General features: G+C 48.8%; 1 protein-coding gene across 1 annotated transcript in view; it reads right to left on the bottom strand.

Annotated features, from left to right (window-relative positions):
- The window catches only part of ECHS1 (enoyl-CoA hydratase, short chain 1), a 235982-nt gene extending 211331 nt beyond the window's left edge, over positions 1 to 24651 (bottom strand). The window contains exon 1 of the mRNA XM_085607904.1: positions 24493 to 24651. Within this exon, the coding sequence (XP_085464030.1) occupies positions 24493 to 24559 (67 nt within the window). The 5' untranslated portion in view covers positions 24560 to 24651. The remainder of the gene's footprint in view (positions 1 to 24492) is intronic.
- Between the last annotated feature and the right edge of the window lie 209 nt (positions 24652 to 24860).

Raw genomic sequence — 24860 nt, 5'->3', positions numbered from 1 at the left:
AGTGGACAAAAAAAGATGTACACTGTGTAAAGAGTCTAGGCAAATCCCAAAGGAATTACAGAGGTACAAATGACACCCCAAATGCTCTCTTTTGTGGAAGTGTGGGCGAGCAGTTCGGTATATCAGAGGGTAGTTCTAAGCATTTATTGCTCTCACAAAAACAGTAAATGAGACGCGCAAAAAGAAATCCGACACTATTTTATAAAAATAACACGCACTTTTATATAAATTTAGATACCAACATCCCTAGACTCCGGTAACTACTTTGAGTTATGATTTTTTATTTTTTTTAAATTTAAAAAAAATGGACAGTGCACTTTCTGGATCTGTAATGTTATCCTATGGAGGAAAAAACATGTATTGCATTCTGGGACTTAGCAGCAACTTAAGGGACTGTTCTTCAGGACTTAAGGCGAGTATGGGGCAAGGTTCAAGGCCATACCAACAGGTCTTCTCGGGAGCCTTTAGGGCGTCCAGGTGCAGAGGTGTGTCACAGCGTGTGGTGTCCCATTCACTTCAATGGGAGTATCGTCCACTTACAAAGAGGCTGCAAGCAGAGACTGGGGCACCAATCCGGTGGAATCCACAGGGGTGCTCGACCCTTGAGATGCTTGGCCACTTAAGGACACCGTTGGTCCACTTCTCCTCTGGCTGTGGGGCTCAGCTGCAGTGGTGTCTTTTGGCGTCTGATCCAGTGCTTGAGTCACTTGCGGTTGGAAGGGGCCTGCAGAAAGAGGCTGCCGGCGGTGACTGGAAGTCCAGTCTGGGCAACCCCAAGGATGAGCTTAGCTCTGGTAGGTCTGTGGGCCCCGTTGGCACAGTCATCTCACTTCAAATCGGGTTCTGGGGCACGCATGCATTGGTGCTTTGAGACGTCGGGTTGTGGCAGTTGCAGACTCACTCTTTGTCTCTGATTTCTGCAGAGTGAGGCAAACAGGACAGCTGGGCCACTCTCGATGTGGGTCTCACTGTCCCTGAAGTCCCACGACATGCAGGTTGGTCTTCCTCTGTGTTGGTGCCTGAACACAACAAGCCTTGGTTGCTTCAAGGGGTCCGGTACCCTAGGTGTTGGTGTTGTGTGGCTCCATTGTGTCCTGGCATTCCCCACACTTGGAGGGAGGGCAGATCTGACCTGTAGAAGCACCATTACCTCTTCCTGGGTGGCTGCTGCATCGGTAGTCCCCGTAGGCGACAGATCTGTGTACCGGGTCTTGTTTCTTTGGTGCCTGTGGCTGCAGGGTAGTAGCTCCTCCATTCCAAGGGAGTTTATTTTGCAATTCGCGAAGCACTCGCAGCCCTCTGGGCTTTTTGAGGTCTACACAGCAGACGAGTCAGTTGACCACGAGGGTCGGGTTCAGCAGGGAGGCTGGCAGGGTTGGTGCCAAGTCAGTTGTGCTCCTCAGTTTAGCAGTCTTCTTTGTCCACTTCTTCTTTTGGTCCGTAGAAATACGAAGTCCTGGTATCAGGGGTCCCTAAATACTCAATTTAGGGATGTTAAGGGGAGTGAGAGGAAGTAGCCAATCGGCTACTTATCCCTGGAGTCACTACCCCCCAGAGGACTGCTTCCTTTGTGGAGTTGGCATGCCCTGTCCCAGATTTCCTAATTCTAACATACACAATATGGTGGAATTTCTAAAGTAGTGCTCATGTCAGGCTTGGTCACCCTAAAGATGTGTCCAGCCTGGGAGTTCAACAAGCCTCCTGCCTAGCTAATTTTCCAGCCTGTCCCGGTGTCAAATGGGACCTGGACACTGGGTGGCCATCCCCTCACCTCTCACGGAAGCTACATTTTCATACCAAAGATGGTAGGCTCTTTGACACGCTCTGCCTTAGAATGCTAATTTTCAGGTCATTTGGGGAGGGGGGGCAGGGCGGGGGGGGGGCTGTTAACACACTCTGCCCTAGCAGGCTTTGTCCCTGGCCTCCTGGGAGCAAAGGCCCCCCACCCCTGGAGGTCAGAAACTAGTCTGTGGTGGCAGGCTGGTCAAGACCAGTCAGTCAGGACAATAGTAGTTGGTCGTTTTTCAGAGGTACCTCCAAGGTACCCTCTGGGTGCATGTATTGCTAAATCCATCACTGGGATCAGTGTGGGTTCAGTAAAGCCATTATGGTGCTGGGGAACTCGTTTTGACCAATGCCCAGTATATACCTTAAGATGGCTTCCCTCCTTACTTGCAATATCTAGTACTAGAACTAGACATCACAGGGGCATTTATGCTCATGTAGATATGGCCGCACATAACATATAATGCACCCAGAGTTAGGGTTCAAATACCTGCAGTAGGGGTGACTTACATATATTGGTTGAAGCAACTTTAGCATGACATACAGGAGTGTGTCGTCATATTTCACTCATGGTTTGCACCATGTCACGCAGCCTGCAATAACAGTCTGTGTGTCAATTGTATGTGGGTCACTTGGGATGGCATAAAATATGCTGCAGCCGTTTAGGGACCTACTTTAGTACCCCTGCCCTAGGTGTCTGGGGTACCATCTACTAGGCACTTACAGGGGGGCTAAAGTACTTTGCCAATTGTAGCACAATTGGACAACACCTTGTTTTAGGGATGAAGCACTGCCAATGAGGTCTGGTTAGCAGATGTGGATTCTTTAGTGAAATCACAATACTGACAGAGTGGTCCGATAAATGCAAAGTTTTGGATCTCCACCGCTGTACAACCAATGCAGGAAGCTGTCTCTTTATATAGCGGACAAAAAAAAGAGGTACACTGTGTATAGAGTCCAGACAAAAAACAAAGGAATTGAAGAGACACAAATGACACCCCAAGTGCTCTCTTTTGTGGTAGTGTAGGCGAGCAGTTAGGCATATCAGAGGGTAGCTCTAAGCATTTATTGCTCTCACAAAGGCAGTAAATGAGACACACAAAGAATAACTACACTAATTTATAAAAATAAGACATACTTTTATATAAATGTAGATATCAAGATCCCCAGAATCAGGTTAGGACTGTTTAAGTTAATACCTTTTACAGTTTTCAAAAATGGACACAGTGCAATTTCAGGATCAGTAATGTTAGCCTATGAAGGAAAAACATGTATTGCATTCAGGAACTTAGCAGCGACTTACGGGACCGTTCTTCAGGACTTAAGGCGAGTATGAGGCAAGGTCCAAGGCCACACCAACAGATCACCGTGAGAGGCTCTGGGGCGTCCGGGTGCAGAGGCGCATCACAGTGTCAGGTGTCCCATTCACTTCAATGGGAGAACAGTTTGGTTACAAAGAGGCTGCAAGCAGGGACTGGAGCACCAGTCCAGTGAAACCCAAGGGGCGGCTCGACGCTGGAGTTCCTCGAGCACTTAGGGACACCGTTGGTCCACTTCTCCTCAGGCTGTGGGGCTCGGGTGCAGTGGTGTCTTGGCATCAGATCCGGTACTGGAGTCACTTGCTGTTGGAGGACCTGCAGAAAGAGGCTGTAGACGGCAACTGAAAGTCCAGTCTGGGCAAACCCAAGGATGGGCTTAGCTCTGCTGAGTCTGGGGACCCCATTGGCACAGTCATCTCACTTCGGACTCGGGCTCTGGGGTACGCATGAATACGTGCTTTGAGGCATCAGGTAGAGGCAGTCTCAGACTCACTCTCTGTATTGGTTTCTACAGAGGGAAGCAAACAGGACAGCTGGGCCACTCTCGATGCGTCTCACTGTCCCTGAAGTCCCTTGATGTGCAGGTCAGTCTTCCTTGGTGTTGGTGTACGGAATGGACACAAGAAGCCTTGGCTGCTGCACAGGGTCTGGTAAACCAGGTGTTGGTGTTTTGCAGCTCCTGTCGATCCTGGCGTCCCCAAGGTAAACTACCATTACTACGCGGCCACTACTTCGAATAACTTTTTTTACGCATCTTGTACTTTGCAGGTACCATTACTACGCATGCTTTAACTACGCATGCTTCTAATACGAAAATACAGTTACAACACAACTAATAGCATACAGAAGTAGGTTCTGTTACTCCGTGAGTTAGATTTTTCAAAACAGGTCTGGCTCGGTTCTCATAAGTTGGGTCTGTGTGTTTCGGAAGAACTAGTAGTCTGAAGTTATCTTTCCCGGCTTCTTAATTGGACTAAACGTGTTACCCTCGTCACATCTCTTAATGTGCATGTATTTCAATAAAAAAAGATGCAAACATATGGAGCACTTTCAAACAAGGAAACTCCAGTATTAGGCATAGCATGTATTTAAAAATTCTTGAATGTAAGACTTTTTTTTTAAATTTTATTTTTGAACTTTTTTGAGCAAACATACAGCGTCAGTCAAAGAGTGCGACAGTGAGTACAGATCACAACCATAAGGAATACATCGGGAGTATGGGGCGGGAGTAGACATCTCAAAGCAGGCATCATTAGTGCGTACAGGAGCATCAAAACAGTCCTATACAACCAGCAAATAGTTACCCACAGAGACAACTGAGACCACACCACACTCTGAGGGACTTCCTCCAGGCCTCACATGTATCCACCTCGTGTGTGTTTCATCCTATGTGGAGATCCGCTACGCGCAGTGTACACCTACCACCTAACTAGCGGGGAATGGTCTCGGGTAGCCCGATCCCAAGAGCGTGTGGGAGCGCCAGCCGCGGGACATTATGCGATCACCCCTTCGCTCGCAACAGCCTCCCCAGCCGAGAGGTAGCACTGTAACGGAGCCCAGATATCTGTGGGACGCGACGCTGCCGGCAATAATTCAGCATAGGTATTGATCTGCTCCTGGCAGTAGGTCAGGTCCCGCAACCAATCCTTGAATTTCGGGGCCCTGCCTCTGCCCCATCGGCACGCAACCCTTCTCTTAGCAAGCAAAAAGGCTAACGCGATAAATTTGCGGTGTGCCGCCTGTATGGGCTCCACATATCCCAGCAGGGCGAGGAGAGGGGAGGGTGCCACCGCGGTATTAATCATTTTGGAGAGCGCTTCAAACACCTGGCACCAATAGCGGTGTACTGCTTCGCACGCCCACGCCAGGTGCAGAAAATCTGCCCCCGGGGCGCGGCATCTGTCGCACCTGTCATCATCCCGAAGACGATATCTACACAGTCGGGCAGGGGTATAGTATAATCTATGGATGTACTTATAATGAATTATCCTAAATCGACTACTGGAGGAGATGCGCTCCGTCTGCAATAGGCAGAATTCCCACTGCTTGTCCGTCAGTGGGGCCTGCAGCTCTTGGTCCCATCGGCCCCTAGCTGCCAACTATGGCGTGGGCGTCAACGAGTGCACCGATCTGTATATCTTAGAAACTAGCTTGGCCGGGACATCGTCCTGGAGGATGCGTTGCAGCGGTGCCATATGTGGGGGTTCCTGCGGAAAGCTAGGTGTCAGTGCCCTTATCCCCCGACGAAGCCGGAGGTACAAAAAGACGTCAAGGGGCGAAGGCTGTATGCCCTCATAAAGGTGGTCCATTGACCGGAATGTGCCATTATGGTACAAGTCCCCCCCTATCGATACGTGAATAGTGTGCAGCAGTTTACGAAAACCCGCTTCCTGCAGCAGGGGCATACTGGGATGGTAAGTAAGAGGCAAAAGCGGCGCATATAACAAGTCTAGCCCCAGCGTGCCAGTCAAGTGGCCCCATGCGGATACCGTACTGATCACCGTCGTGGGCATCTTATCTCTACCCGCCACGGGGATATACAACGCGCCGTCTATCGGGATCGGATGCGCCAGCCAGTGTTCGGCAGCCAGCTGGGGCATGTATCTAGGTTGACGTATCCAGAAATAGGCGAAGTGTGCCTGGGCTGCTCGATAATATAACTCAAAGTCGGGGACACCAAAACCACCCTGATTGTACGGTTTAATAAGGATCTCCCACCTAAGCCGGGGTGACCTACCGCCCCACACCAATCTAATAAGCTCTGTGCGTAGTTGACGGAAGAAGAAACCTCCTGGATAAAAGGGGATATTCATGAAGAGATATAACAACTGCGGCAATATTACCATTTTGATCAATGATGTTCTACCGGCCATAGAAAGGGGCAGAGTGATCCATCGCGCGACGCAGTCCGTAATGCGAGTCATCGCCGTGCCATAGTTCGCCCTCAGGTGTTCCTCCCTGTTTTTTCCACATGTATGCCCAAGTATTTAAAGTCCCCTTCACACCAGGCGAGGGGGTAGTCCAGCCCAAACCTCCCCGTAGAGGCCGTCAGGGGGAACAAACAGGACTTGCGCCAGTTGATCTGGACCCCCGAGATCATGCCAAATCGGATAAATTCCCTAAGAATCGGATTGAGGTTATCCTTAGGATCGCGTATATAAAGAGTGATATCGCCAGCGTAAATAGAGATTAAGATCTGCCTCTGAAAACATCTCAGCGCTTTGTCTCGATGGTGTTGCCGTAATTTGGCAGCCAGGGGCTCCATAGCTATGGCAAACAGCAAGGGCGACAGAGGGCATCCCTGCCTGGTGCCTCTGGTAATGGGGAACGCAGCAGAGAGTTGGCCGTTAACCAGGACTTTGGCTCTAGGGGCGGTATATAGTAACTTAATCCAGGAGACAAAGATGTCAGGGAACCCCATACGCCGCAGCACCTGAAATACATAATCCCACTCCAGGGAGTCGAATGCCTTCGTGGCATCGAGGAAGACAGCTGCCATTGGCTGATCGTCATGTACCGAATTTAGGATTGAAAAGAACGTGCGTAGATTATGGGACGTCGCCCTACCGGGTACAAACCCAGCCTGGTCGGGTAATATCAAGTTGGGGAGCAGAAGATTAATGCGATTAGCTATGAGTTTAACAAGGATTTTCACATCACAATTGAGCAATGAGGGGGGCCGGTAGGAGTCACATTTAGCCGCCGCTTTCAAGGAGGGACGTGATGAGGGCCATGCGCATCGAGGGGGGGAGGTGACCCACCTCCAAGGCATCTTCATACACCTCCCGCAAGACCGGCGCCATAAAGTCAATATAAGTCTTATAGAACTCGATCGATATCCCATCTAGTCTGGCGGTCTTGCCCGAACGCATGTTCATAATAGCGTCCCGCACTTCGTCCAGTTCAAAAGGGGTGCTAAGAAACTCTCTTTGCGAGTCGCTGAGCCATCCCAGGGACACGTCCTCAAGGTAGTCTTGCAAGTTGAGCTCCCCCTCCCCAGTCGATGTATATAACGCTCGGTAGTGCGCAACGAACGTATTAAGGATTTGCGCTGTGTCCCGATAGAGCGTGGCGTCCTCAACCCTCAAGCTTTACCCGGTCGCTCGCCCTCGCCATAGCGGCGGGCGATCCAGTGTTTGCCTCTAAATTTCGTCTCTCTAGCGGCTTCGGCCGTATACTCCGTGATTTTTTCGCGAATACGTGCAAGCATGGCATCGTCGGGGTTGACAGCCAATGATGCCTCCAGCGTCTTAAGGTCAGTTTCCAGGGTGCGCAGCCGCCCTAGTATACTCTTCAGCACCCCGACCCCTTGGCGATGCATACGCCACGTAGAGTCACTTTAAATGCATCCCAAATAGTTTCCACCTCCTTCACGGAGTCCTTATTACGCTGAAAGAAGTCTAGACATTCGTCTCGAAGCTCCTCCTGAAAAGAGGCATCCAACAGCATCCCGGGCTGTAGGCGCCAGGCTGACAGCGGAGGGCCAAGGTCCGAAGCTCGCAAGGTAACGCGTACCGGCGAATGATCCGAAAAGGTACAAGGGAGGTGATGTGCCCGAACCAGCGCGGTATGAAAGCGCGGGGCCAAGAGGACGTAATCAAGCCGCGCCCATGATTTCGCCTGCGCCGTGAAGTGTGTGCCCTCCCGCATAGCAGCGTGAAGGTGTCTCCATGTGTCGATCAACCTATGCTCCTCCAGTAATTCTAGAAGCGCCCCGCGGGCTTTGGTATAATGATGGGGGGCCGGATGGGACCTGTCTAACTGCGGATCTAAGGTGGTGTTGAAATCCCCCCCACATATAAGGTGCTGCGGGCCAGCGCCTAGTTCAAAGCAGGGGGGAGAGCGGCGCCTGGAGTACAGTACCAACCACCAACCAATGCCCGACCAGGGCAGTCTTGTGCAGCCTCTCCGTCAACCGCCAGCCGGGCTCGCGCGGTGGCCATCTAGTGGAGCGCCAGCCGGACCACACTCAAGTACAGAGGCCAGTCCTAGACATCAACAGCAAGGTCGTCACTGATCATCGTCATGGCCAGCGCCTTCCGTCTCCCGTTGCTCGGCACGTGCATGTTTTAAAGGCTTCAAAAAATCGTCCACTTGTTGCGGATTCATAAAGAAATGTTGCTTTGCCTGGTGGGTGACTCTCAGCTTTGCTGGATACAGCAGCGCATAGTCGATTTGGAGGGCACAAAGTTTTCTCTTTACATCAATGAACTTGCGCCGCTGTTCCTGGACGACAGGCGTGAAATCCGGGTAAACAGTGAAGCTGACACCATCACATGAGAGTTGTTGGTTCTGGCGCGCGGCCCTCAGCGCAGCATCGCGATCTTGGTAGTTTAACAGCCGTGCAATGATGGGCCTAGGTGGAGCTCCGGGTCAGGGACGTGGCCCAAGCGAGCGGTGCGCCCTCTCGACGATGAACTGTTTGGAGAAAGCCTCCGGACCAATGGAGGCCAGGAGTATCCTCTCCACGTACTCTTCCATGCGCCCCGTGTTGGTGGACTCAGGCACACCCACCACGCGGATATTATTCCGCCGGCTGCGGGCTTCCAACTCCTCATTCTTGGCAGCGATAAGTCTGAGGACATTATCCATTCTCGAAAGTTGCGAAGTATGTGAAGCGGAGGTGTCGTCATTATCAGAGATCCGCCTTTCAGCCTCCGTTATGCGTTCTTCATGTACATCCAGTTTATGCGCAAAAGCATCCAATGCGCGAGGAAAGACGGTCCACCTTATCAACTACAGTAGCAAAGCCTTGCCTCATTTCCTGCATCAGTTGCTGCAGGTCCGACGATGGTGAGCTCAGGCCCTCTGCAGTCGCCGGTGGGCCCTGCAGGCCACCCGTATCCTGCGTACTCCGCAGTCCCTTCTTAGCCACCGGGGCATCAAAGGATAGCTTAGGCTGCTTACTGTCCTGCTTGCCCATCATGGGCCCTCTTGAAGGAGGCAAAGCGCTCGGATACACCCCAGTCGCAAGCGGCAATCACACAACGGAGGGCCCAGGCCGGCACACCGAGGCAGAGACTGGGAAGGAGTGCGACAGCTGCCCTCCCCGACGGGGAAAGCGCCGGTCGCCAACGCAAAGCAACAATTGCTTCACACGACGCTGGAAAAAGAACCACGCCGGCAGGGCGCACTTGCCGCTACCGCACCCCTGCAGGATAGGGAGGCCTCCGAGTGGACCGAAGGGGCAGTCGGGCGCCAACGGGTCGTCACCAGACAGTCGCACTTATGGCCACGGGGCCAGCAGCCATCTTCCTCCGGCAGCAACAGTGGAACCCGGGCATGGAGACAGCACCAGGGAGCTGGGAGGCCTCAGCGAGGGCCGTGCAGAGGTCAGACGCGCTCCGGCGCCATCCAGGGTCGCACCTTAAGCCGGCGACAGGGCCCAAGCAGACAGGTCCGCGTCCCCCGCGCCCTCCATCACTCCCGGGCCAGCAGTGTCACAGCCACCACTCTCCCCCGTGCCACACGCGCATCCTCAGCATGGCGGTCCGCTGCGCTCTCACCAGGTAAGCACGGGGGGGGGGGGCTCGTATGTCCGGGGTCGACCAGTGTTCAGCAGCGCCCTCAGGCCACAAAGGTAAGGATGCCAATGTACGACGTGGCAATGTGGGGGTGCGCAGGTCCTCCAACAGCAGGCCGTCACCCACTCCAGTCCCGCGGGGGGGGGGGGGGGGGGGGGGGGGGGGGGAAAGGACAGGTCCGGCTCAGATGCGTTCCCCAGGTAGTAGCACTCACCGGCAGTTCTCCTCCCCTCCGATCAAAGACTGAACCTGCGATGGAAGTCCGCCAGGGGGGGGGGGGGGGGGGGGGGGACCAGGCACAGGTCGCGTTCTCCGGCCCCACAGCGCTCTCCGCTTCTCTCCGGCAATCCGCCCCCGCGATCCCGGGGGCTCCACACCAGCGAGTTGCTCCGCAGGGCCCACCCGCCTCGTGGTACGCACCGGCCTCGCGCAGATCAGAGGCCCGGCCACTCGCTCTGCATCGCGACAGCCCAGGGGACGGTCAAACTTGCGAAGCCTCCAGGTCGTACACGGCAGGTCCCGCAGCTCCCAAACTTGCGCCGGAGCCACAGAACAAGGACAGCAACATTCAAAGCCGGTTGATGTCGGGCAGGTAGTCGGTGGAGGAGGATAAATGAAGGATTACAGCTCCAGGCAGCAGGAGCCTCACAGAAGTGCGGCCATACTGCGTGCGCGCCCTCTAGCGCCCCCCTTCTTGAATGTAAGACTTACGTCTTCTCTCTGCATCTCTGCTCACTCCCCAGGTGTCCTCCTTCGCACCCTCTGAAGTCTGTCCGCCCTGCTCCGGAAATAGCACGGATATGGCACAGATAAGGTTGTTGCCTCGGATTGGCTGGTGTGTGATTTTTGTCATGGAGGTGTCTCCCAGCAACACGCTGCTGTCCAGGTCTGTCCCAGTACTGGTGGGTTTAGGTCACAGGGTGGGCGGTTGTTATACATCGGTTCTGATCCTGCAGTGGTCCGGTTCGGAACCAGGATGGGCAGATTCTCTGGTGGTGGAGGTTCCACTATGGTGGCGGGTACCTAGTTTACCAGGCTCGAGTTCAGCTCTTCTCTGATTCTGTCCCAGGCTCGACTAGTCTTGGTCGGTGTGTGGTGGTGTCCTCCAGATCTACGCGGACCCCGGGCCTGTCACAGGGCTGTACTCGGGCTAGGCTGGTGTCTGGGTAAAGGCGGTGCTCTACACGGGTGGCTGCCCCCAGCCCCTCTGGAAGTTGCGGTGCAGTTCGTGCTGTCTCCACTTGCAGGAACAGGCGAGGATCATTCTATCCGCGTGTGAAAGAAAGGAGCCGTTTGACGTAAAATAAATGAACGAGCACGCACCCCTCCTGCCTCTCCTCAGCGCCCTCCCTCTCCACGCACAGCATCCTCAACTCGGCTTGATGAAAAAAAAAAAAAAAAAAAAAGGAAAAAGACAAATATTATATTAAATTAACACTCCCCCACCCAAAACGCCCATTTCCCTGGCATCCCGTCCCAGGGGATAGGTTAATAAAACGATTAAAATGATCCTAAAATGCAATGTAGTTGTTTGCGTGATATTTAATTGCGTAGTAATAGCATTTTTAATACATTTAAAAGGAGTTGCGAAATAAAAGCATGCGCAATAAAAACTTGCGAAGTAACGGTATTTGCGAAGTAATAACTTCGTAGTAAAAGCTTGCAAAGTAATGGTTTACGAAATAACGAGTCATATTCATCCCCCCACTTGGAGAGAGGACAGATCTGACCTATAGGAGCATTGCCAACTCTTCCTGGGCAGCTGCTGCGTCAGTATTCCCTGTGGGCAGCAGGTCAGTGTTCCGGGTCATGCTTCTTTGGTGCCTGCAGCTGCAAGGGAGTAGTTGCTCTACTCCAAGAGGTTTCTTTGTGAATTTGCGAAGTACTGGCAGCCCTACGGGGTTCTTGAGGTCTGCACGGCGGAAGTACAAGTCAGCTGCTCCAAGAGGGTCGGGTGCAGCAGGCAGGCTGGCAGGGTTAGTGACAAGTCAGTGGTGCTCCTCGGTTCTCGAGTAGTCTTCTTCTTCGTACACTTCTTTTGGTATGTAGAAATCTGAAGTTCTGGTATCAGGGGGGTCGCCTAAATACTCAATTTAGGGGGTTAAGGGGAGTGAGGGATAGTAGCCAGTCGGCTACTTACCCATGGGCCACTACACTCCCTAGATGACCACTTCTTTTGGGGAGTGGGTATCATCCTGTTCCAGAATTCCACTACACACAATATGGTGGAATTTCTAAAGTTGTGTTCACATCAGGCGTGGTCCCTCTAGAGGGGTGTCCAGCCTGGCAGTGCCACACATCTCCCATATAGCTAATTTTCCCACCTGTCCTGGCACCAAATGGACCCGGGAAGAGGGTGGACATCTCCTCACCTCTGAGGGAAGCCAGATTTGCATACTAAAGTTGTGAGCTCTTTGAAGCTCCCTACCTTAAAAGGTTAATTCGCAGGTCATCCTGTGGGAGGAGGTATAAACACCCTCTGCCCGAGCAGGCTTTGTTCCTGATCTCCTGAGTTCAAAGTCCCTCACTGCTGGGCGTTCTAAATGCGTCTGTGGTGGCAGGCTGCATAAGACCAGTCAGTCAGCACACTAGTAGTGGTAGTTTTTCAGGGGTACCTCGAAGATACCCTCTGGGTGCAGATATTACTATATCAGATACTGAAATCAATGTGGGTTTATTAATACGAGGTGTTTGATACCAAACACCATATGTTTTAGTAAAGCCATTATGTAGCTGGGAAACTCGTTTTGACCAGTGGTCAGTACATACATTAAGATGGCCTCACTGATCACTTGCAATATCTAGTAATATAACTAGATATCACAGGGGCATATCTGCTCATGCAGATATGTCCTCACATAAAATACAGTGCACCCTGCCTTAGGGCTCCAAGGCCTGTTGTGGGGTGACTTAAATATATTAGATGCAGTGACTTTGGCATGACACACAGGAGTGTGCCGTCATGTTTCCACTCATGAGTTGCACCCTGTCAAGCAGCCTGTAATGGCAGTCTGTGTGGTATTCATATGTGGGTCCTTTAGGGTGGCATACGATATGTTGCACCCCTTAGGGCCCTTCTTTAGTACACCTCACCTAGATGCCTGGGGTACTATCTACTAGAGACCTACAGGGGGCTAAAGTCATTTGCCAACTGTAGGAAAATTAGACGACACCTAGTTTTAGGGAAGGAGCACTGGCACAGAGGTCTGGTTAGCAGGCCTCAGTGCACTGTCAGAGCAGACAAGCATTGGCATAGCCAATAAGTCTCGCTTTTGGGACCTTATAAGTATTTAGTTATGCAGCACAATATCCCTGGTGCAACAACATCAACTGTTGCATGGCTAAACACTTATAAGGTCCCAAAGGCGAGACCTATTGGCTATGACAATGCTTGTTACTTAATGCAGCAACTACAAAGGCGTGATACAGACTGTTTACTAATATATCCTTGATAGAGATTAACAATTATGCATGTTATGTATTCTTCTTGGCATATTCAAAGGTCCAAATGATCTAAATTACTATTGTTCAGGACCGCCTACTGTCCTATCAATGGCTCACCTTAAAGTTATGGAGCAGCGTTACGTCTTGCCGAGGGTTCTGGTTTTGTTTTAAGAGAACCGCTCGTAGTCTGTCCTCTATATATACGTAACTGAGTAACTATTAAGTACAAGCATTGGCAAAGGCAATCAGTCTTGCCAATGCGAGGCCTATTGGCTTTGTCAATGTCTTTTAGTCATGTTGCAGAGCAGTGTCATAGCTCTTTTTTCCCCCGACTCTCAGCCATGCTGCTTTACAACATGGCTAAAAGTCATTGACAAAGCCACTAGCTCTTGTATTGCGCGACCTATTGGCTTTGTCAATGGTTGTTTTTCCTATGGCGGTGGGGGGCAGGGGCAACACACACAACAACAGGGTAGTGGATGGGAAGGAAGAAGCAACATAGACAACAGGACGGTGGGGGGGGGGGGTATATTCCAAGTAAAGCACATTAACATTGTAAAAAGGCATGAAAAATGCAATGTACTCCATGTTTAAAGCACACATGAGTAGGACGCTCCTCTGGCAGTTCACGCACCTTTGTTTCTTGCTAATTTAATTGCTTATTGGCCCAATTTGGGGCTCCTGAGCTGCTGGAACAGTTCTGGCAGGTTAACAGAGGAAGGGGCGGAGCACAGATCTGTCTCTGCTGGAGTAGTTCATCCAATTCAGGGTTTTTTTCTTTGCATTCTGGGACCTGTATTTCTTTCTTTATTCATTCATAAAGTGAGGACTACAAGCATCTGACTGCAAAGAAAAATAACACTGACCTATATTAACTACTCACGCATGGATCCATGAAGCTGAAACCTCTGTGGAGCTTATTTACAAGCTCCTTGCGCCACTTTTGCGTCATTTTTAACATATCAAATGTGACATACGGGTGGCGCAAGTCGCTTGTAAATAAGCCCGTGTGCGGATGGTGAGCCTGCTTACTATCGGTGAACTTGAACCGGTTGCTTAACCAAATAAATAAAGCCATGGAAAAAAAGTAAGAAAAGAAGGAACATGAGTGGGAAAGAAAAAAGCAACAAACCGGAAAAGGGGCCATCAAAATAAAACAAAGATATTTTACAGAGCTGTATCTGTTGACCCTTGTTGTCCCTATGTTTGGTGTCTCCTGTATTTGCACTTTTGTGTCTCGGGCCTTCCATGAAAGGCAGAAGAACAAATGGCTGCTTGGACCAAGTGTCGGAAGCAGCTCCCCCTTCAATCCTCGGCAGCTGGCTGGAGGAGGCCTTGGAATGTAGAATGACATCACCACTCTATTGAAATACGGGAAGCAAAGCTGCCTTAGAGTCACCGTAGCCCACACTCACAGTAGTGTTAAAGACGTGCTAAGTAATACTTTCACAAACGTGCGTCTTAGAAGGCTGTGAATGTGCTTGTGGCTGAGAAGTGCAGGGGAGTAGGGCCAACAAGAAACAAAAAAAAGCAGATCGCGAGCAATGTGGTGGGGGGGTTGTTAAAGACGAAACAGACAGGGGCAAGGGGTGAAAGGGAATTGAAGGAACAGGGATGGGGAAGGTGAGAGGGGAAGAGAAGCAACATGAGCGAGGAGAAAGGAGCGACTGAAAACAAAAGCACTCATGGAGTGCTTAAACACCAAAAAAAGTAGCTTAACAAGCATGACATCACCACTCTATTGAAATACGGGAAGCAAGGCTGCCTTAGAGTCACCGTAGCCCACACTCACAGTAGTGTTGAAGACGTGCTAAGTAATACTTTCACAAACGTGTGACTCCGTCTTAGAAGGCTGTGAATGTGCTTGTGGCTGAAAAGTGCAGAGGCCAACGGGTAGAGGCGGCGGAGGCAGAGACGGGAGGAGGGCTCAGGTGTGCTGTCTGTAGAGTGCGGCCCACGCAGGAAGTGGCAGTGACAAAGAGCACACAAAAATGTGACGGCAAAAACAACAAGTTAAACAAGCCGGTAATGTTTTTGTGTAAACAAAACGTGCGGGTGCGAACGGAGTTGTGTGCGTGTGCAAAAGTGAAAGAGATCAGCAACAGAACATGGGAGAGGCAGAGCGAGACGCGCGCGCATGTGCGCGTAATAGCAAGTTGGTGGCCAGCAAAAGCCTTTGGTAGCACTTGAAAAACCCGCTTACTAAATGTCTCGCCAGACCAGCACATGCGCTGGCTCTAGCTAGACCTAAAAAAGCAGCATCTAGAAGCTAAAAAAGGGGGCCAAAAGTAGGGGTGACAACTGCAACAAAAGCCCTGTTTCTGAGAAGAGGCTACAATATATAGCCCAGGATAAAGAACCAACCAAGACAACTCTACGTAGAGCTTGGTATAAACTGACTGGACCAGAGGATGGGAAGGTATTTGACTTGGAAATATGTTTTGCTGTTAAGGGGATAATGGACAACGATAACTATGATACCTTACATGAGACAATAACAGAGACTTAAGACAAGGTAATACCATTTAAAGAAAGTAATACCCCGCAAAAGCTTTCAGTATCCTGGTACATAGAACCATTAGAAGAAGCTAAATAGGTATGTAAAAAGCTGGAGAGGAAATGGTGTAGACTATCTAGAGGAGGATAAGCAACAATTAAAAGCTGTGCTACATAGATATTTACAAAAAGATGTGCGTAAGGCTAAAAAAAGAGCTATTATGCTAGGACAATCTTAGAAGCTGCAAATAGGTTGAAAAAGATAACTGACATTGCTCTGGAGTTATCCAACTCAGACTGTACTAAACAAATGATCAAGCCATATCAAGCGCTCTGATAATTTAACAATTCTTTAATAATAAAGTGAAGAAGATTATGATATATGTAAAACCTAGTCCACTAATGCCAGGTCAGTCTTCGGGGAAAGATGCCACTGTAGTGGATATCACAGACCTTTGCACTAGTCAAGCAAGAATGACCAGCATTTTTCTACTTAGAATACACGTTCTTCAAAACTTTCTGACACGTTGATTGCACGTTATTAATACACAGATTCTTGTTTGTGCTTTAAAACTCCTTTTATTCATCTTCATAAAATCAAGTTTTCAAGGGTGGCCAACACGTTTCGTCTCTATTCTAGAGACTTCCACAGGGTTTGTTTGGATGTTCAGAACATTAAGCGGCCGGACATGTCTATATGATTACATGCTCTAGGTTCCTTCCATTTGACATTGTCCCACGCGACCTGCTACGCGTGATACAAGGAGATTGAGATGCCAACATAGTCCAAAATTAGGAGGACTTTAACGAAGGACTCACACTATCAGACACAATAACAAAGGATAAAAAGATTTTCACTGGAGCATATTCTGCAAATCGAAAGGAACCTAGAGCATGTAATCATATACACATGTCCGGCGCTTAATGTTCTAAACCTCCGAACAAGCCCTGAAGAAGTCTCTGGAATAGAGACGAAACGCGTTGGCTACTCTTGAAAACTTAGTTTTATGAAGATTTGAATAAAATGAGTTTTAAAGCACAAACAAGAATCTGTGGATGAATAACGTGCAACCAATGTGTCTGACATTTTGAAGAACATGTATTCTAAGTCGAAAAATTGTGTGTGCTGGTCATTCTTGGCTGACATTGTTGGGAGTTATACTCCGTTTAGGGGGGGATTAGGAGACTGCTCCTCCCGACCTAAGCACCATATTTGAAAATATTCACTATATGTGACAAGTGCGATTTCTGTTGCCTCGGTCCAAATATTTGTAAATTGGCCTTTGCACTAGTAAGCTGGAGTACTTTTAACCAATGACTGAGGAAATCCTTAGGCTCACTGCAATGCCCATCTCATCCGGTGCTCTACTAGACCCATTTACGCCAAAAAATTGGAAACCTTCAGCAGATGATCTTTATCCATCACTGTTAAGGATTTGTAAACAATCACTGGAAATAGGTTGAGTCCTCATGCCTGAAAAAGAGCACTAATAACTCCATTATTAAACAAGCATTGGCATAGCCAATAGGTCTCGCTTTTGGGACCTTATAAGTATTTAGTTATGCAGCACAATATCCTTGGTGCAACAACATCAACTGTTGCATGGCTAAACACTTATAAGGTCCCAAAGGCGAGACCTATTGGCTATGCCAGTGCTTGTTTTCCTTCTTCATGTCTGATAATACTAAAACAATTATACATTATCTGATGTTACTTTGTATCACATGCTCACAGTTTTACAGTGCTCTGAACAAAAGGTGTTAGTATCTAACAAATTATGGTTGCTCATATTATCTTCCTTGGACGAATGAAGGGCGGAGTCAGCGCTGCAGTTGTCATGACACCGCACTGTTTCTTTTTTTTTTTTCTTATTGCAGCGCGGCAGGCCTGCGCGAGCGCTTGTTAATAGTTTTCCCCTTGTACACGGAGAACTACAAATCCTAAAGTTAAATTAAACAAGCAAAGGGGTCGGGGGTGGCGACGGCGGCAAGCACGAGAGTGGTGCGCAAGCGCGTGCCGAAAGTTAAAAAAAAACAACCGCTAAAACACAAACGGGGCCGCAAAAGTTAACTGTTAATTGGGAGGGGGAGCAGGAGGTGAGCATGCGAGTGGTGCGCGCGGTGAAAGTGATCGCGAGCGATGTGCACGCACCATGACGAGAGAGGAAAGCCAGATGGCGCCTCTGCTCGTCATTGTGCGCGTAACCGCACGCTCTATGCCACCCCAAAAGCTGTGGTCGGACTTTTTAAAGCCCACTCACTAAATGTCTCGCCGGAGCAACGCAAGCGCTGGCTCAGTCGAGACATAAAAAGCACACAACGGACCCCTCGTTGCTTAGCAATTACAGACCCTTATCTCAACTACCGTTCCCAGTGACAATTCAGGAACAATACTTTAGAAAGAGATTATCAACAAATCTAGGAGACCATAATCACTTAGAAAAAGAGCAATCTCAAATCAGACCAGCACATAGAACTGAATTAGCTTTGGTTTTGGCCATGGATAGCTGTAGATGGCAGTGCATATTACTCAACCTATCAGCCATTTTTGACATGGTTACCCATAAAATATTACTGTCCAGATTAGCAAAGATTGGAGTTGGTGGGTAAGTACTGGAATGGAGTAAACTGTATCTAACAAACAGAACTCAAGCGACTTCACTCGCCCCTCCTTCCACTCTTAGTGCAAAGCAGTAGCTTCTGGAGTACTGAGGGCTCAACCCTAAACCATATTCTTTTCTATAATCTACCTGCGCCCTCTAATGACTCCTATTATATCTCATGGTATCAGTTTTAAATATTCAGAAGATACATAGGTGATTCTCTCCTAAAGACAATGCTAGGCCAGAGTCATTGGAGTCAATTCATAACGGTTATGCGAGAAGGGTATACCGTTCCTCCTAGTCTGGGGAGTTAGTGTGAAGAGTACACTTACCCCTAAGATTGAGACAAAGTGGGGGATAATGTCTAGACAGCCTGGGAGCTAATAGCATGTGATGGGTGGGGGAACCAACACTGGTGGAACTAAAACCCTCACACACCCAGCAAGCTAGGTGTCAGACCATCTGAGTAGAGCAGAGTTAGTCCTTGACCCATTGTGTCCAGACTACCGCCACTCATCTTGTTTTTAATAGGGTGGTTTACTGACCGAATAAAATTCATTATTCAGACTAACCAACCCTGTTTTAGAATACACTCACCAACGTCTACACTTACCTGGCCCTCACTTGCACTCACCTTCGGCAAGGAACAAAAGATCTCCGCTAAAGAGCCCCATCTTTGGGAGCCCGTTGGGAATTGCAGCGCCGACCCGACGAGGAGCAAAACCCAGATGATGAAGCTTGACACCTAGCTTGCTGGGTGTGTGAGGGTTTTAGTTCCACCAGTGTGGGTTCCCCCACCCATCACATGCTATTAGCTCCCAGGCTGTCTAGACATTACCCCCCACTTTGTCTCAATCTTAGGGGTAAGTGTACTCTTCACACTAACTCCCCAGATTAGGAGGAACGGTATACCCTTCTCGCATAACTACTTCAGGGCTTGTATACTGGACCTCGTTAAACATAGCCCACCCGGTTTTATTTTCCTTCGCTTGATTGTGAGTCAATTCATAACGGTCAGAAGGATGTCGCAAACTGGCTAAGCAACAACTACCTAAAGTTCAATGGAGATAAAACAGAAATTCTTTGTTGCTCAGCCAAAAAAAATCCTGTGGCTCCCTTCCAATTTTTGGGCCATTGACAACCAGTAGTGACCTAAAAGTATCACTGACAGTTCGTAATCTTGGGGTTTTATTTAATAAATTATCATTGGAGAGCCATGTCAATAAGACAGCAGCAACATGTTTTGCCCTACTTCGTAAATTACGGAACATTTTACCAATTTTATCCCCATCAACATGGGCATTGGTAGTACAAAATGTGTGTATGTGGTGAGAGGGTGTGGTCTCACGGCTAGACTGCTGACTTTGGAGCTGGGAAACCAAGGTTCGAGCATCGGCGTCGACTCCACATCCTGTGATTCCGGGCAAATCACTTAATCTCCCTGTGCCTACCCCAATTTTTTTTTTAATAATGAATGAGTCCTTGTGTAACATAACTGGTGATCATGTAAAGCGCTCCAATACCTTCAGGTCGAGTTCGCGCTATATAATTCTAAAAAAAAAAAACAGAAATTCTAAGCAGACTCGACTCCTGCAACACCCGGCTATTAGGATCACCAGAAGTTTTAATAAAAAGAATCCATATAGTACAAGCAGCAGCCACAAAGCTGGCTCTAGGTAAGCCAAGATTATCATCCCCTAGAGCTCTAAAAGAGCTTCCCTGGCTTCCAGTAAAGGAAAGAATTGCATTTAAATCCTCATGTATAGTATTTAGAGTAATTCAGAAAAATGCCCTGTACTCTTGGAAAGGTAATACAAACTATATTTACGTCAAGGAATTCATACTCAGCTGCAAATCTCCTTTGCATCCTTAAATTTCAGAAGGCTTGATGGGGAAGCGGGTTCGAGTTTTTTCAATTAGGGCTGCACAGATCTAGAATACGTTACTAGCCCCCCTGAGAATCAGTAAGGACTTGCTTCCATTTAGGAAAGCACTTAAAACCTGGCTATTCCTCACATAAATTGATTTAAAGGGTTAAAATGTCCTCTGGCTTGAGTAGTAGTTTTTAAAAGGCGAGTGCCAAAGGACCTTTGAGGTGAAAGATGTGCTTTATAAATGTTAATAATAACAGACTTCAGTCTCGGGATTTATTGTGGGAACAAACTGGATGTTAGAGTTAGATATGGAAGGACACTAAGCTCATCATAGTACACTCCCCACACATATACAGTCCTTAGAGACCAAGCAAGTGTGGCTGAAGACTTTTGCTACCTTTAAAATGCCAATGTGGGTATGGTTGGCGCAAAGAACTTTTACTTCATTGGTTAGGTTGTGTCCAAGAGTCATTCCTACTCACAATCTTGTGCTAGGCATAAATGTGGCACCTCCAGGCAACCACTTCAGAACACTTCTACATTTGAGGAAGATCGGAAGGGGACTCAACCTGCTGTCTGCGACCTGAGAAGAGCCCAGAAGGCCTAGAAATACTAAGTACCGGGGACCAAAAAAGTGGCATCAAGGGGACCTTCTGTTAAAACAACGAGGACATAACAAGCTACAAGAGTCCTTTCCTGCAACTGCTCAGCTGACCAGTGGCAACTGGGACTAAACTGTACCCTGATGTTTAGCCTCTAGCTGACACCCTGAGAGCCTCTCACTGCCTCCCCTTAGGTCCAGGTGGCTCTTTTGAAGCGTACGCCTCTAGTGGATTGGGACTTAAAGGACTAAAGTAAGAAACTAAAATCTTTGACGAGGAAGAACATGGTTGGTGTATCTAACCCATGCTCCGTCCCAGTCACTTAAACCTATTGACTATATTTATACTTAGAAACGTCATATTACCAGTTCCCCTTAATAGATTTTTGCCAATATGGAGGCAACTTGTTATTTAAATTTACTCTACTTTTATAGTTTGGGATTTTTATTGCATTACATTGCCACTTCATTACTGTTTTGGCACTGCATGAATACTTTACACATTGTCCTAAATTAAGCTGGTCTGTTCTGTGCCACAGCACCAGGGCACTGGTTAATTTAGTGACTGAGGGTTCACCCAGAGAAGGGCTGTGATTATTCCTTGAGGTGGGTATACAATCCCCTACATGATAATCCAATTTTACATACACCATCCATTCTTCTTCAATCTCTTTTAGGAGTTAACCAATTGTGAGAAGTTGGCCTGGTATATACTGTCCTCTAGTTATAGGGGACACCTTGTACCAGTCCAATTCGACTCTTATGGTGATAGGTTAAATACAAACTTTAAAGAAAGCTATCCTAGTGGTAGCTGTGGAGAGCAGCCTTCAGGCTAAGTCTTGAAGGAGTGTTAAGCTTATTGTTTTACCATAGATAACCTCTTGAATAACCAAATGAAAGAGAAGTCCACACAGGTATATATATAAAATATATGTATTTATTCTAGGAATAACCCCAATAGTGTCTTTATGAGGCTAGAGGTGAAGATACAATTCAAACAAGCATTGATAATTACAATAAATAGCACTGGAATCACAGGGCCCCAAGGGGGGACCAAACCATATATCAAAAAAGTGGTATAAGAACCACTACAATTCTACAGACAATGCCTAGGGCATTTAGGGTCGCTGGCCCCTTGTGAAACCACCCAAGGTAGTGAGGAAGGGAACCCACGGGAGACGCGTACAGTGGCTAAAGCTACTGTCGGGATCTCTATTAAAGCCTATGGCGAATGTTGCGGTTGAATTTTACAAGATTAAAAACACTTCTAGCAGAAGTTCAAGTTCAATGCTTTAGAGTTAAGCTTTTGAAGGGCCCACACCCACGAGAGTACCGAGGTACCACTGTTACCTGCCCCAGGGAAGCCGGGTGCATAGGTAGTTTTCGATGTCGGGTCGCGGGCTGATTTTCAATGGCAAAACGTGAAGAACTGCTGCTAGCAAGAAGCGTCGTCATTGTCGTGAAGAATGAAAATGTAGATCTTGCAGAGAAGGACCTGAAAGCAGAGGGGACAGAGTCTGGGTCACGGCACAGTGACAAGGGGGCTCAAGAGAAGGAGCCCTTCAATGTCGGGTGCTTCCAGGTGGAAGAGGTGTAGCTTGGATCGTCAGCCACGGGGTCCAGGAGGCGTCAAGGAAGGCCAGCTTCTGGAGGTTGACTGTCCCACGAAGGATGAGGGTCGCTGCGGTGTTAGTGTCCGGATTGGATCCACTAAGCCTTGGCAACCGCAACCCACGCAAGAAACACAAAAAAGCTACTGGTCAAAAGATGCTGAGAGGTTGGCTCAATAATAGGCCAAAGCACAACTTCCCCACTCGTCGGGGTTGGGTGCTGTGCAAGAGGTGGCCGGTGTCCTGGGGTATTGGGGATCTCGGCACCCACGGGGTCCACGGTGCTGAGCTTTGCTGTGCACACTCACTGGCCTCTGAGATGCTTGGAAACCCACCTCAAGGTAGGAAAGAGTTGTCGATGTCCGTAGGAGCAGCGAGGTTCCAACCGGGTCACTTGCAGTGTTTCAGGTGCCTGCCAAGCAGGGGGGTAACTCCTTTACCCCAAGGGAGATTTCTTCATTCAGCTGTGCGGCAGCAAGTCGAAGTTCAAGTCTGTGAAGTTCAAGAATAATCCGAGGCTCTGGGGAGCCAGTATTCACCTTTATCCAAAGATTAGGGGAGTGTCCAGATCAGAGCCCACCAATGAGAGGTCAGGCGGGAAAAGGGTGGCTACACCCTCTCCCCTTTGTGTGTTTCCCGCCAGGGCAGGGTACAGGATGCCCCTGAACCGGTTCCCGGCGGTGTATGCAGAATGTAGTCACTGGAGAAGCCTATGTGCAAGTCTGAAAGACATCCTATGGTGCACCCACCCAGTTCCAATCCACATAGTCTGTCTGGGGAGGTGGGAGCACCTCCCTGCAACAAGATCCCTATTGTCCAGCTGCCGTGGCTGGAGTTCTGCCCAGCAACAGGCAGCCAGAGTCGTGTGGGTGGCGGGCAGCATCCATTTTGTACGACGTGTGCACTTTTAAATTGGTGTCTAAATTCTGCCGCTTTTCCCATATCGCCCCTCTAGCAGGGGGGAATCATGCCCTCAGTCCCATGGCTGGATTGGGGGTATGATTCCTACATGTTTGACACCAAACACGATATGGTTCTGTGTAGCCATTCGCAAGTTATCACGCTATCGCGATATACTTATAATGCGGTTAAGAGTATATGGTATGGCTACACTACAAACAACCCAGCAATGATTTTACGAAGGTTGCAGAGGGGCCCTACTCAGGTAGGGGTCCCCCCTCACACATATCTCAGCACCCTGCCTTGTAGGATTACCAAGGCCTGCTTTAGGGGTGACCTATGAGGATATATGTGTTGTATTAAGTGGGATACAGGATACCTATATCCCCGTAAGGAGTGCAAGCACCACCTTACCCAGACTACAGTAGTGGTCTGGTGGTGTCATTTGGTATGGCTGTCCCAGGGGTGGCACAATAAGTGCTGCAGCCCCTGGTAGGCCTCTGAGGGACCCATGCCCTGGGTACCTAGGGTACCATCTACAAGGGGCTGATAGGGTGTCCTCAGCATCCAATTGAAAGCTACCTAGGGTACTCACATCAGTTTAGAGAAGAAGCAGATGGGCTGGGGTCCTGGATAGCAGGGCCACAGCCTGGTTAGTGTCGTCATAAAACAGTCAAAACATCAGCAAAAAGTTGGGGGCAACTATGCAGTCGATGCCACTCTCCTACACCAATGCAGAGTGCAATGTGATGCGCCAGAAGAAATGCTTGACATGTTGCAATTTTGTTTGACTTTCCACTTCCCAAGGGGTAGTTCCTTTATTGAGGTCATGGTGACAAGTTCCATGATTAAGGGTAATACAATTTACTGTACGTCTGCAACAATATACAATTCTGCTCTACTTTAACCTGTAGCCGATAATCTAACTTATTTCAAGACATGCTGTGCCCAGTTTGTTTACACTAAAATGTTTGAGGAACAGGTCGATTAGGCTAACAGACTTTTTACTCAGGTGCACTTTAACACAGTCAGATGCCTGAGGAAATACATTACAAAGCTTAATACAAGTACAAGTTCCATTATGTAATGTGTTGTGTTGTGTTGGTTTAAAAGCAAGAATTGGCTGCATATGACACACATCTCCAATTGTCATCCTCTCCTCCTCATGTGCTCTCTATCGCGAACTTAATTCCCACCCCATTGAACCGTGCTCACGTGTGTTATACCCACCTATGCCTTCAATATTATAACCCTGACCTCCCTCATGTCCAATCACGAACACGGGCAAAAAAATGCCCTCATTTCTAAAAAGTAACGCCACAATACATTCCCTCACCCCGTGCTCCGAACCTCCGCCACGTCCCCGGTAGGGCACTGTAAAGGGATCTGTACACCACCGCCATTGTAAGAGCAAAAGAACAGCGACAAAAACAACGGACTTGGCTGCCGTCAAGGTACAAGCTTAGAGACCGAAGCCCCTCCCACGATGGACCGCCCCTCCAAACCCAGCCTCGCTCTTGCAAGGTCATACTCGAAATGACGTACCTTGTGTGCTCTGCCACGCCTCCTGCTCTTCTCGAAGGCTTTTATCATAGAAAGGGAAAGAGGCAGCTCTCTCTTGTGCAGATACTGCCAAAATTGCGAGGTTATGTTTTAGTCTCTGCTAGTATAAATTTCGTACTCAGTGAGAATAGTAGCTCAGAC

This window comes from Triturus cristatus, chromosome 1_2, assembly GCF_964204655.1.
Source record: "Triturus cristatus chromosome 1_2, aTriCri1.1, whole genome shotgun sequence".
NCBI lineage: Eukaryota > Metazoa > Chordata > Amphibia > Caudata > Salamandridae > Triturus > Triturus cristatus.
This window is presented reverse-complemented; position numbering and strand designations above follow the sequence as displayed.